General features: G+C 34.2%; 1 protein-coding gene and 1 long non-coding RNA gene across 13 annotated transcripts in view; one reads left to right on the top strand and one right to left on the bottom strand.

Annotated features, from left to right (window-relative positions):
- The window catches only part of LOC126733597 (uncharacterized), a 166,962-nt gene that overhangs the window by 39,884 nt on the left and 112,124 nt on the right, over window positions 1–14,954 (top strand). For 11 of the 12 annotated variants that reach the window (XR_007659783.1, XM_050436955.1, XM_050436954.1 and 8 more), the window contains exons 7-8: window positions 6,728–7,498; window positions 7,550–8,194. Coding sequence is in view for 11 of the 12 variants with exons in the window: in XM_050436955.1 (XP_050292912.1) it covers window positions 6,728–7,498; window positions 7,550–8,194 (1,416 nt within the window). In the remaining variant the exon portion in view is untranslated. The remainder of the gene's footprint in view (window positions 1–6,727; window positions 7,499–7,549; window positions 8,195–14,954) is intronic. The other variant, XM_050436953.1, reaches the window with a different exon arrangement.
- On the bottom strand, window positions 2,615–5,032 carry LOC126733606 (uncharacterized). The gene is made up of 2 exons (XR_007659787.1): window positions 4,948–5,032; window positions 2,615–2,891 (listed from the first exon to the last, which is right to left on the bottom strand). It is a non-coding gene; the product is annotated as an uncharacterized LOC126733606 (long non-coding RNA).

Below are 14,954 nucleotides of genomic sequence, written 5' to 3'. Positions count from 1 at the left end.
TAGGGCAGTTTCTGCGTGCAACACTCCATATTTTATCTTTCATGGCTTTTTCTGGAAAGCCAATATTCTTTTTCTTCAACCATTCGGTCAGTCTCTGCTTTGTCCAAGATTTTCTCGGGATTTCTTCTAATAAACCAGAATGGTAACTTGCATTGTCCATGATTATAAATGACTTTGGGGGAAGATTTGGAACCAGCTGAGTTTTAAACTAGTTTTCGAAGTTTTTCCTGTTCATATTGTCATGATAATCTCACGTCTTTAATCCACTCTTGAATATTAAATTTGCACCCTTGATGAAGCCATCTTTGATTCCGGCGTGGACCACGATATAACGATGACCTTAAAAGTAAAAGATAATTCAATTCTCTTCTTTTAGAAATCATTCTTCCAGAACATAAATTTATTATAATTAATAATTAATAAAATAAGTAATCTTAGAAAGAAATTATATGAAACTATGAAACATATGAAGTTAGAGGGCCCTTACAAGGGCAATAGTTTTTGTTTTAAAAAAAATCTAAAAAGATAATTTTTACCTTCACTGTTTTTCCTTGAATCCGTGTGCTTGGTGTCATCTTGCCAGCTACTACGAAATGATCCCTTGCTAAAAATCCACGTCTCGTCAATGAAAACTGGAGTAAAACCTTCCGGACCTACATTTCTATTTTTGATATACTCCCTTAAAAAATTGATTCTTTTATGAACAATATTTGGCAAGTCCATCAAGTATTTTCTGTTATTTGATTTTTTCCACTTGAAGCCTATACTATTGATCTATCTTTTTAAGGAGCCAATGGAAAACTCAAAATATTCAATTTCTTCCCTGAACTTTTCTCTTATTGTTGCCAATATTACATATTCTTTTCTGGCGTACATAGAATAAATTGTGTCCCGAATTCTATGTTTCAAATATGTTGTAATTTTGGTTTTTGCTGTCTTTTGCTTGGAAGATATACGGGCTGCGTAATCCTGATCTGATTTTATCCCATTCTTCTTTATATTTGCGATCGTTGTTGTGCTCAATTTTGTTGCATCTGCGGCTGACTGTATCACATTCTCAATTTGAAGTGCAATTCCGTTTCGGACTTGTTCCTTTTCCAGTTGAAAAAAAGCCAATATATTTAAAATCATCAGCTGCGATAAAATAACTTTCAAGAACAAGTTGACAAACCAATATTTTTGATTGACAGTGACGGATATTTCCCATAACCTAGTATATAAAAGATAAATAATAATCAGATGTTAGAGGTTTAATCTCCAACAGATATATTATTTGATTTATTAATTTTTTTTTTTACCAAGATAAAGTAAATCTCAACCATAGTTTCATAAAATAATTTATTTAAAAATCATACATAAATATATATACTACACAGATATGATACACCGTTAAGATGGTCCCTCCTAACATACCCTATCTGAAACGCAAGGAAAACCATTATTGGATGAGGAAAGTAAATAATAATATGGGATATTGTTTCATTGTTTTGTTGATTGAATAGAATTAAGAACTGCCATTGATTTTGCATTGATTTTACCTTGCAGGTCAATTTGGCCTATTTTAGATTTTAATGAATACTGAGCACATATTAACTATTTGTTTATTTTGTTCAAATCATAAGGATCAATAGTGATAAGAATGTTAATGTCAATCTGGTCTGTCAGTTTTTTTTTTGTAAATTATTGTTGCTAAACCATGGCCTCAAGTTATAGATTGCTCCATAGTTGCAAATTACTTAAACCAATGTTGGTACCAGATAGTACCCAGTAGTTAAACCCAGCATGTCAACACCTAGGTACTTGACAGATAAATGCATTCCTTAAAATTTGGAGGGAACTGACAATCCTATTTTTAATAGATTGATTCTTTATCTGGTTCTAGAGTATGACAGATAGTTTCGCTTAATGCGGATGTGAAAAGGTAGACCCTATCTTAGCCTAATATTTTTTTTTGAATTTACTAGTATGTGCTAGGATAGCTTAATTGCTGATTTTCTAAGTAGGCCTAAGAGTTTATAGGGCTCCTTGTTTTTGTTGTGTTAAATAAACCCCAGAAAAGGCCACATTCCATCTTCGGCCTTCCTGTACCTTCTGCTTATCCTCCGCTTCTGCTTTTGCTGCATTTTTATTGTTACTGCTTCCACCTCACTTGCTATTCCACGTGTTACCACATCAAGTCGCTTGGATCATCACCTCCGGAACCTGCATTCCTTCCAATCGGCTACACCTAATACCGATTGCCTTCCACTACCTGCTAGACATTCTGGAAGCATCCTAACTGGTCGATCTGCTGCTGCCTCTTTTGACCCAAACGTATAGCTGCCAACAAAGGAGCCCCATTCAGATCAGGTGGGGCCTGCTACCAGTCGGAGAGACTCAGAATTTCAGGTAGCCCCTTTCTCTTTTTGGCTTGGTTTCTTCAGGTATTGATTTATCGGTTCGTCGCAATTTATAGATTATTTTTTTTTTGAATTAATACGTAGAAATGATCACAGATTTTAAATTCAATTTAGCAAAATTGTTTATATAGCCACCATCAGTGATTTGATTTGAAATTGGGAACTGAGTATATACGTATATGCGAGGTATTATCAGATGTACAATTGAATAAGTATTAAGTGCTAAATTTTACTTTATTTTCTTTCTCATAATTTTAAATTTCATAATTATAACTTAAGTATTAGAGCATTACTGTCTTGTCTTGTCTTGTTTAGTTGATGGCTTTGCTGCAAGGCAATTGCCAGCCCGATTTGGGGGAGACTCCTTCTTTGTCTGGCTCTGGACCATGCAGGAATCTCCGAAATATCTTCTTATATTAAAACTTTGCTCGTTCTGTTTAGCTTGTGACTATAGCTTTGTCTTGTATCGGCTGTCGGCTTTATGGTTTGTGGCTATAATACGGGAGGAAAACGTTAGTATTACAACAAAAGGAATGAGGGACCACACCAAGCACTAAAACAAGCGGGATTGTAGGATACAAGAGGGGTATTAGATAGTTGAGCTTCAAAGTTTAATCTTATTGATGTTTATAAATCGCATGATTATTTCTATTGATTCGTCGTCGGGAGCACACAGAATTTGAGTTATGGATAATGGTGATATTTTCTTTTTCAATACAAAGATTTTATACAAGTCTAGATCGGGTATATTATTAATAGGACATTCAAAAAATATGTGGTTTAGGTGATCAAGCATACCGCAGTCGCAATAAGGGCTACCTTTTATTTTAATCTTATATAGATGGGCGTTAGTCAGGCAATGACCTGTGCGCATTCTAATTATTGTTGTAACGTGTTTTTTCTTAGATTCCAAAAGATGATCTTTAAATTATTTACTCCTGACATTAATGTGAAGGGAAAATTGATTTTAGTTAAATGAATCTGACTGAGCGCCGGGATCAATATCCATATCAAAATTTTGATTGAATAAAAAGGTTTTTATTGTTCTTTTATTGTTTTCTGACATGTTTAAAAATGCATCGATGATGGCTTTAACTTCATCTGGGTACCAAGAAGATTCATGAGAATTAAACCTATGAACTGCACTTGTAGAAGGCATTTGTGTTTTGAGACTGTTTTCTTTTCTTAATGAAAAAATTGGAGAGCTAGTTTCTTTTTGGGGTCTAGAGTTAGGGGAAATTAAGTTATCATTATGTGCCTTTACATCATAACCTTTATGAATTATTCTTTTCTTTGTATTATTTTCAGAGACTACTTGTTGGTATGATCTTTTAATAGGGTCAGTTTTTGCATGTTGGGTTCGTCTTTATGATGGTTGGATTACATTTTCTTTTAGATTGTTCTTTTCAGGACTATTTAGGTTTTTAATGTTAGGGAAGTCAGAAGGATGATATACAAATTCATTACGTGTCAAATAGGTGTTTTTAACAATTTCGCTTGCATCAAAAAAGGGAATATTTTCGAATGCCATTAACTCTTCTATGTTTTTTTGCCTAGTATATTCGGGGCAGCTTTTGTCTGTAGATTTATGGGGACCTTTACAATAAAAACATCTAGTTTCGCAAGGGGGGTGCTCCTCTAAATCAGTTTTTTTTTCCTTACCACATGTGAAGCACCTTTCTTTGCCTTTACAGTTAGTGCGAGTATGACCATACCGTAAACATCTAAAGCACTGCGTTACAGGGGAGATGTATATAGAAATGGGTCTTTCCAGTCTGTAGATATTTAGGGATTTGGGAAGACAAACACCTTTAAATGTAATAAGAACTGAGCCAGTGGGTTCATATGTTATATCTTTGTCTTTAATTATTTTTCGGTCTAATCTTTTAACCTCTAGAATTTCTATGCCGGTATCAGTTTTAGAACATTCTAATATTTCTTTTTCGCCTATTTCTATGTCAATTTGCCTGACTAACCCTTTACCCTACCAGTCACAAAGTTAAATGGAATATAGATTTTATAGCCCTTATTTAACAGGGTTTTGTTTTTAACAAAATTATTTGCAGACAGGAAATTAATGAATTCTACAGAGATTCTGTTTAAGCAGCAGTTTAAGATTTCTGTTTATTTTTTATTTTTTTAACGTCTGTCAGATTTAGGTTAAAAATGTCTCTAGCAATTTTAATATTATTAAATTTGCCTACATTAAAACCCACTTTTTCGGTGGATTCTAAATAGACAAGAAATGGGCCAGTATCATTTTTAGAATAAAAAACTGGTTCTTTTTCAAGGTTGGTTTTTTTAGTGTTTGAAGCCTCTATTGAAATACTACAAACATCAACATTGCCATTATCTATACGGTCACATTCTTTTGGCATTGTTGCCATGGGCTGGGGGGGGCCGCCTCCCCCAGCTTCACTCATAGTACTTCTTTAAGCAATGTAATTGGAAATAAGCATGCACAAAATGGAAATTTTTAAGCCAAAAAGCAAATAAAAGCAAGCTAGTATGTAGAAAGCTTTAACCACTTAGAATAAGCTCAACTTACCTTTTACACGCGCACAAAAAGAAAATAAATTAGTAGGACAAGATCGAAACACAGCCTCCAAAAATACAATGTAGCCCGTCTCGCGATCGCAAGCCGAATAGAGCATTACTGTCTTTGTATTTATTTTTTTGAATTGAGGTTATAGATTAAATTAGTTGTCAATTATGACATTGATTTATCTTTCAATACTAAAGCTGGGTTTAACGAGATAAAGCTGCGTTTTCTTTGCGTGCCCTAATAAAGGCTAACAATCATAACCCTGGAACCCACATTTAGGCATTGTGCGAGAAACAGTGCAATACAGACACCAATTTTTTTCAAAAGTTTGTTGTCGCCGCTGTTTGGAATATGCTAAACAAAGATAAACAAAAATGACTTCATTACAAATGGGTATAATTTCGACTTTATACTACTGCCATTTTTTATATTAAGGATTTTAAGCAAACTCTTTTGAAGAACAACAAGGGTGTTGCTCAATGGGTTTACAGCTTAAATCAGTAATAGAAATAATGAATGAAAGCTCAGACTTCACTGAATTGAAAAGCTGAACTAAGTGTCGATATGTTGTAATGATTATTTCAATAGAAATAGTTTTATTGGAAATTTTAGTTATTAACATCTTCCATTTTATTCTATTCTATCCATTTCCGTCTTCCATTTCAATTATGCTTATGACTATGTCAACTACTAAAGTAGATATGGCCAATCATGGGTTCTTCAAAGAGGGCATAGGTTAATAGGTAGCAGAGGGCATAGATATAGGATGAAGCTTTAATAGTTATTATCAATATTTTATAGTTGGTTATCATTATTAACTAATGATTACATTGAACATTCACCTTGCTTACTTAAGCTTGAGATTACGAGAGCAAGCTGAACAATTTGAAGTAGAGTTAAATTCATAATAACTTCTAAACAAGTGTTACTAATAGAAAACCTTTTTTTTTTCAATTAAATAATCTATGATTCTTTAACTCTGGCTATGATTCTTGGGATCCCAGTGAGCTATCAAGGACGATAGTTCATTGCTTAAAAGAAGAAGGTAGCTCACATATAAGCTGCTTTTATTTTAAATTGAGTTTAAAGCATTATCCTTTACTTCTTAAGTTTGGGATTACGAGGGGAAATTAAACAGTTTTAAGCAGAATTAAAACCGTAGTAACTTCTAGGCTTGACATACTATTAGAAAAAATTTTTGTTTGTAAATATTTTATTATGCTTCATCTGTGGCCATGATTCTTGGAAACCGAGGATAACTATCAAAGAAGATACTAGCTGCTTTACTTTTAATTGAGTTTATAATATGAGTTCATATTAAGTTGTATTATCAATATTACTAATAGTTTATAGGCATTTACCTTTATTAAATGACGATTTTGTTGAGCATTTACCTTTTTTATTTACGTTTGACATTGCTTAACAATTTAAGGCAGAGTTTAACTCGTAATAGCTTTTTATAAAATAAAGAGTTGTGGTTAGTGCTGACACTGTTTTGTGTTTTATTAATCGTTGTTTCAAGAGCTATTACCAACATTTCGTAGTCAAAGCTAAAATGTTAATCAGACATTCTCAATTATTACTGGAATGCATTAGCTTCGAATTTATCAATCAAAAATACCAGGCATTGCAGTAGGAGGTAAAACTAATCAGGGTAAAACAAATGTAATCAACTTAATACACCCCTTTATCTGTGACTTTGACTTTGTGTTTTTATTTTGTTTTGTATTATATCTACTCATAACTACTATCATAACAGAACTTGTATAAATATGTTATTTAGATCCCACACCAGCAGAAGAACAACGCCTTCCACCAACCCTTTACACCACAAATCACTTATCCACCCCTGAAGCAGTAAAATATATCGAAAATAAAAACGCGGAAGCCATCAAGCAACTAAACTGGGGCAAAGAGGGTCACAACCAAGCAAAGATCGAACAACTTAAAGAAGAACGTCTGCTACTCCTAAAAGAACTGGACAAGTTGAGTGTGAAATTCAGCTCCACAGCAGAAGAAAAAGAGGACAAACCTCCTTCCGAATGCGAATGGAGGGAGGGAAACAAGGAGTTTACCAAAGAACAAGCTGAGAAACTAAGAAGAATATTACTTGGGCAGTTCCATGTCGTGCAACCGTCTGTGGAGCCAGAGAACAATCCCAAGTGGCCCTGGAATAAAAATAAAACTAATCCAGAATCGACTGAGGCAAGCAAAGAAACTGAAGCAGCACCATCTTGTATAGAACAAGAAGAAAATGTGCAAGAGCAAGAAGCTGCAGCAGGAGAAGTTGATGCTGAAGAAGCTTCACACGACGAAAAAAAAGATGACGTAATGCTTTGCCAAGAAGGGTTAGAAGAAAAGTCGAAAGTGGACGAGCTGAACGAGATAGCTAAAGAGAGAGAGAAGGTTTCCAGAAAGGAAAAACTAAGACAAGAACAGCAAAGGAAACGTAAAGAGATTCGGGAGCTGAACGATGAAAAGTATACTAGAAAGACTTATATACCACCCAGGGTGGATAAGATTGATGATATGTTGGACGAGAAGGTTGAAATCGGTGAGTAGTGCTGATAAGTTAAAGAGATATTATTAAATCGTTTGTTTTTAGGAGAAAAAGTCAAAGAACAAATTGAAAAGCTGATTCCAGGCAGGCAAGTTAATCAACCGTCCTTACCAGAAAGTACTATACTTGCTGCAGCTCCTGCTGCTAAAGAAGAACCGACGACCATCGAAGAAAAAACAAAAATCGAGGAGCTTCAAGAAATGGCTGAAGATTTGGCGAAAAAATCCGCGGGACAGGAGCAAAGTAGTGGTTATAACCAACCTGAAACAAAGAGAATCATAAAGAAGTTCTTTAAGAATCGAGAGAACGAGAAGAAGATTGAGCAGGACCAGAAAGTGAAGAATGACGTGAAAGAGTTTTTCCAGAAGAAGCGACAGCAGTGGGGACTTGGTGCGAAGCAAGTTTCGCAGGAACAGGAAGAAGAACGTGATGAATTTCAAGGCCGGTCAGAAGTATCTGAACCGGCTCAGGTTTTATCAAAACCCCAAGAATTACCAATAGTTTTTGAACAGAGTACACCGCCTGAAAAGGATACAAAAGATAAAAAGGAGGAAGATAAGAAGGAGGAAGAAACTCCCAAAGACGATTCGGAAAAACGAGCAGAAGACGAACGTCATAGGCTGCAAAAGGACAAAACAACGCATGACCGTCCTTTATATCCTACGGGACCAATGTGTGAGAAAGAAAAAGGTAAACTCAAATTTTGCTAGATATCTCAATTTTTATTGGTCTGACGAAAAAATGTATAGGAAGCATTTTTATAAATTTTTTATTTTTAATTATTTTGTATTAAAATGATTAAAAATATGCTGACCACACATTATAGATATACTGATCAAATATTTAAAGAGGTGATGGTCGCTACATATTCTAGCGAATAGTCCAAGTAGTTCAAATTGAAAAAGCAACAAATAAAATAAACTTTTCCGACCGAACGCCACATTACCGGGGCTAACTAATAAAAACAACGAAACAGTACGAATAGCACAATATTTTCCTAATTTCTGTGGTTATCGGGACCTCTTAAGTTATTAAAGAGGCACGCGAACGGCGGCACCCAAAAGAAAATGTATTTGCAGTTATTTATTTGATATTTTATGGCAGAATTAGTGGCGGCACGCGGCTTCATCGAAGTTCCAGTTGCTCTTCAGGCGCACTTATGATTAGATGCGTTTTCATGGTGGTTTTTCTTACATGTCTGATTCAAGCTTTATAATTCATTTTACTTCTTTTGCGTTATTATTTTAGTTAATTTTGGTGTTGTTGTTATCGTTACTTTTACGCAATTTTTAAATTGTTTGATTAAAATGGCAATTTGGCGACCATTTAAGGTCGATGCTGCTTCTTCAAAAGCTTTGGAGTTATCTTGTTTTACTCCTGATACATATGCAAGTAATGAGCAAAGCCGGGAATTTAAATATAAACACTTACACGTCCATTGTCAAAGACTTGTTCTTTATAGGTTTAATTGTCTTCGACGCGAAAATATGGATCTCCCGGAAGCAACAATTTAGTGCCAACTTTGGAAATGATAAAACACAAACTAAGTGAATATCCACACTGTGAAAAGTGGCCAAAGCTTCTTTTCGACATTACAAATCATCCCTCAAAAGTCTCCATGAATCCAAGTGGAGCTTTTTTTATGGGGGGTCAAAGGTCACAAAAAACACTTTTTTACAAATATCGTCGAAATTATCAATCCTACGATATAATGAACCATTACCTTTTTTGTTCAGTATGAAATTCTCCATAAAAAAGTTCTTATGCATTTTTTTCGTAGAGGCCTTCGATTTGCAGAAAATTGCGGTCAAAGTGTCGTAACTGTCAAAAATCATAAAATTCGAGTCAAAACGTGTTTTGAAATCGTTTTCTCGTTGAATATTTATGGTAGGGGCTCTCTTGGTATTCCCCCTTGTGACCTAGAGCACAGCTGGCCCTTTTTTTCTATGGTCGTATGTGCGTCACGTGATATTATTAACCTAGTTATCGAGAAATGGCCGAAAATTGCATAATTTGCGACAAATCGCTGTCAGACGGAGCGACTGTTTGTGTCGAGCACGGTATTAAAACCTTAACGTGATGCCAGTATCGAGCGAAATGATGGAAAAATTGCATTTTTGCGGAGTGTCGATTCGATAAAAGTACACGTGGTGTGTCGCAAGGAATATACTCGTGCAAGTAGTATTATTGCGGTTAAAAGGGAGCGAGATGCTGTCCCCAGTACCTCGACTGCTAGCCCTCCTCGGCGAAGAATGCGTTCTGCTGAGAGCGAGCAATTTGAATTCGACAAAAATTGTTTATTTTGTGGATTGGAGTGTTCTGAAGAACATGAAAGACGAGTTCCTATGAGTCGTCGGCGAAAAATCAAGCAGGTCTCCACATCGACATTTAAATCGACAGTGCTTGCTACAGCTCAAAAGCGTAATGATTCTCTTGGTAGGCTAGTTGAGAATCGTATTATTTATGAAGATTTAGTAGCAGTAAATGCGAAATATCATAGTGAGTGCTACGTCTCTTTCGCGCGACCTTAATCATTCCAAAAGCATGGGAGACCCCAAGATATGAGGATCTCTTCAGCAATGGAAGAAATTTTTCATTACATCGAAAATAATGATGACTGGCAATTCACGTTATCTGAATTGAAAAAGGTATGTACAGATTTTGTTCCTGACGATGTTACCGTGAAATCAAAACTCGTTGAAAAGTACGGTAAAAAATCGGCATTACCACGAAGAGTCGAAGTTCGACTATGATTTGCTTCTACGATGTTCGTCATGATATCTTGAACAAAACCTGGTATGAAAATCGAAAATACGATGAAAAAGAAGAACGTTTCAGAATTTTAAAGGCCGCTGCAGCAATCATTCGCGAAGATATTCAATCCACAACTTTTAATAGCGATTACTATCCTCCTACAAATCAAGTGTTACAATCTTATCGACAATATTAATGAAGATATTCCTGAAAGTTTGCAATATTTATTGGAACAAATTATCATTAAAAATAAAAAAGGAAAGCTGGAGCCACTTAAATTAAAGTGTACTGCTTTGAGTCATTGGATTATGTCAGCAGTGTGACCACGATCCTTCATATCGCGTTTACAAATTGGCTTATCAGTTTTTCTACATAGAAGATTCGGGTCTAGGCGTATTCTTGACATATTATCAAGCTTGGAATTATCATCATCATATAAAGATACACTTCTCTATGAAGTTGCTGCTATTCACCATCCTCAACCGTTCATATTACCACCTGAAACTGGAACATTTATACAATTCGCTGCTGATAATGCTGATATTAATGTTTATACAATCGATGGTCGTAATACCATTCACATAATGGGAGTAATACAAATGATTACACCACTAAGTTCAGTCATCGCAGAGGATCCAATTGCAAGATTGATGACCATCCCAGCGGCTTCTGAAATTGCAAAAATTGCTGAAGTTCCGATTGAATTTTATGAACATTATGGTAACACTGGGTTGAGCAAAATTACCATGGAAAATCTCGATTATGATGATTCAAGACCCCTGTCATTTATCCGCAAACTTGATTTGTTATGGATGTATGGAAAGTGGCGTTCTATATCAAAGGTTGGAATAATTTTATGGAGTTACTGTTGACTGACGACCTCAATTTTTCAACATCTCGTGTTTTATTTCTACCGTTCATTCATCAGCCTGCTAGTAATTACAATTCCATCTATACCACTTTAAAATGTGCATTAAATAATCTTATCATTTGATGAAATTGAAAATTCCAATATGGTTGATCTATTGGCGGACAAATTTAATGACAAATTATTTGAATGTAAGAATAGATGTCCTACGGCGCGATTATGAAAAAAAGGCGTCTGGTACTTTACCTCTATGGTGACGTGGAAAAAAGTACAATATTTTACAATTTTTTCAATGTCCAACATTGAAAGTAAAATTTCTATAAAAAAATGACCTCTACGAAAAAAATGCATAAGACCTTTTTTGTGGAGAATTTCATACTGAACAAAAAAGGTAATAGCTCATTTTATCGTAGGATTGATAGTTTCGATGTCATTCGTAAAAAAGTGTTTTTTGTGACCTTTGATCCCCCATGAAAAAAAAGCTCCACTTGGATTCATGGGGACTTTTGCGGGATGATTTGTAATGTCAAAAAGAAGCTCTGGTAAAAAATTCAGCCAGATAGGATTTTTTCAGCAGAGAAAGTCTAATCGTCCTGGACTAAATAGGATGATTATAATGGAATCACGGCGTATCGTTGCACTTCGTCAAGAATATTTAAGCGATATTAAATACTATCGAGAATTGAACAAAAACATAGTGTATTTAGATGAAACGTGGTTCGATATGCATGCTGTTGTTAAGTTTGGGTGGGTTGACAAATCTAATAAATGTGTTCTAAATACGCCTTGTTTACGGGGAAAACGTGTAATTATTCTCCATGCTGGTGGAGAAACTCTGCTATCGTAATGGACACTGCTTCTTACCATTCCCGAATATTAAATAAAATACCGAATTCCAGTTTTAAAAAAGAACATATTTTAAATTTTATGAAAACTAAGAACATTGACATTCCAGAAAAAAAAATAACTAAACAAGATTACTGCAAATTATTAAAAATTATAATTTTAAGAATGAGTACGTCATTAACAGTATTTCTGCAAGTCATGGATATACTTTGCTAAGATTGCCTTCCTATTATTGCATCTTTAAATCGATTGAACTAGTTTGGGGAACCATTAAAAAACAAAAACAACAACAAACAAAAAGAAAATTTAATCGCTCGCCTACTCTGAGTGGGAAAGTGATGTGAAAACATTCGCCAAGTTGTACGAGACTTTGAGACTAACCTGTGGAAAAATTGTATTGAACACGTTATTAAAAAAGAGAACAAATATGTTTTCCAGTTCTGAAGAGTCGAAAGACAGAAAAAAAAAGACTTTTCTGAATAACCAGCCAGCGATGGTAAGTTTTTAATTATGTCTTGTACTATTGTACAAAACAAAATGTTTGTGCAATTTTTACAATTCTTACGATTTTTACAAAATCGATTTTCAATTTAAGCAGATACATTACATACATATACATTTCTGGAGAAGTAGGAGTTGGAAAAATTTGGTATTTTTTATTTTATTTTTTCAGGCACCCTATATTTTACATAAATATTTCAATTTTCGGCTTTATGTCAAATTCAGGGAAATTTAATGTATATATAGCCTAGTGATCTCTAAAGATGACAAACTCCTTGATTAGGCTAACATTTTGTGATTTTTTACCTTACTTTTAGATCTGATGATGCCTCGATTATTTTTAGTTTTAATTTTAAGTGAGAATTGATTATTCGAATTTTAGATAATTCGTATGAAGAATTTGACCTGAAAGTTAGAACTGGCTAATTGTGAAAATGAGGATCGAAATCCAGTTTTTCTTTTAAACTATGAAACGATAAAGCCGAATTGAAAAAATATGTTGGTTAATCATCAATAACTAAAATGCAAAAAAATAATTCTAGAATGTTTGAAATAGTGTCAAAAGCAAATTCCATTCGACTTACTATACTACTACCATTTTTTATAATAAGGATTTGAAGGAAACTCTTTTGAAGAACATCTTGCTGTTTCTAGCAATCACTTGGGTGTTGCTCAATGGGTTTACAGCTTCAATCAGTAATAGAATTGATGAATGAAAGCTCAGACTCCACTGAATTGAAAAGCTGAACTGAACTATGATAAGACATACTTTAATTCAACTGTTTTTAAGTGTCAAAAAAACTTTTTTTGAAAGATGACAGAGAAAAAACAGATTAGAAAGAAAAGTGGAATTTATTTAGTTTTGACCCGATAGCATCCTTAACCTCTTAAATTCGTCATTAATCTACTAATTTAAAATAATACTTGTAAAAACACGTTGAAAAACAAAAAAATATTGATATAAAATATCTTTATTATATTTAGATGTATTTCAATTTTATATACAGGGTGTTTCTTAACCTATACGCTTAACCTATATAAACTTGGGAAATTATTGCTAATGATAAATAATGACTAATAGTGAAAAAAACTTAAGTAAAATATTTTTAGTTTCTGAGATAATTCTTTTTTTTCACAAAAATGTAATTACTTTATCAGGTGGAATTTTGTTTTCCAAATTAAGAAGTAAACAAGTCCGGATGATGTTTATTATGTTTAGTAGTACCTACTTTGCTATCAGTTGATACAGTTGTGGTCGTATTTCGTTTTTTATTAAAATCATGCCGCATAACTTTTCAAATGAGGAGCTAATGGACATGTTACTGGCATACGGGGAATCAAGACAAAACAGTGTGGCTGCAGCTAATCTTTATGCACAAAGGTTTCCTCTTAGGTATCATCCGTCTGAATTTGTTGAAATCTTTACATTTTGTTAGTCACTTTATAAGATACCTTTTGGAATTCTCACATCTGGCCTAGAAATGTCAGGGACGTGCCCACAGGCTAAGTCGGATGATTTTTTTGTAAAAAAAATATCGCCCGGTACATTTTTTGTAAGTATGATATTTCTTTTAAATGAAGCATCTAAAAATTATACTTTTTTGTCTCTTAAATTTTTTGCGTATAACATAGAATTTTTTGTTTCGTTTAGAAATAAATAATTAAAGATCATATCTCAGCACGTCTCGGGCCTCCATAAAAAAAATAAAATGCTTTAAAATTAACTAACTAAGAAAAAACCTTAAATAAATTTTTTTGCAAAACGCATACTTGACCGAAAACAAAAATTAATAAGATGCTATTTTTGATGTTTAAATTTTAATGCAATGGCGTCGCAAATGGTTACCTATTTAAAATTTATTTGTTGTTTGTGTACGCCACTATTTTTTTGAGCGAGATATTTGTACAAATTTAAGCAATTAAAAATACGATCGCTTAATTTTTGTCAAAAATAATAAAAACTTACTTTAGTTTTAAATATCATCAAAATTTTATTAAATCAAATGCTCGAAATGAGAACCACGACTGTCAATACAAGCACGCAATCTTCTTCCCATCGAGTGGCGCACACGTTCGAAAATTCCTGGTGTGTTGCGTATGACATTAGAAGAGTTTACAATCCGGTTTCCCAAATCGTTTTCATCCACAACTGGCGTCGCATAAACAAGCGATTTCAGATATCCCTAAAAGAAATAGTCCAGTGGATTCAGGTCTGGAGATCGTGCTGGTCATAGCTTCTTCTAGTTGTGGCGTCATTATTACCCTCGGTCTACCAACGCGCTCAGCACGAGCATTGACAGATCCAGTCTCACACAGACCGGCATGGAGTCTTATGAAAGTTCTTTCTGCTGGAATTGATCTATCGGGAAAGCGTTCATGATAAATTCGACGGGCTTCTGCACCATTTCCATCTGCAAGGCCATAAATGAAATGCATTTGAGCTTATTCGGCGTTATTCATAGTTATCTTCACAGTAAAACA

This window comes from Anthonomus grandis, chromosome 2 (assembly GCF_022605725.1).
Source record: "Anthonomus grandis grandis chromosome 2, icAntGran1.3, whole genome shotgun sequence".
In the NCBI taxonomy this organism is placed as follows: domain Eukaryota; kingdom Metazoa; phylum Arthropoda; class Insecta; order Coleoptera; family Curculionidae; genus Anthonomus; species Anthonomus grandis.
Note: the sequence above shows the minus strand (reverse complement) of the source record. Positions and strands in the feature narration are given on the sequence as shown.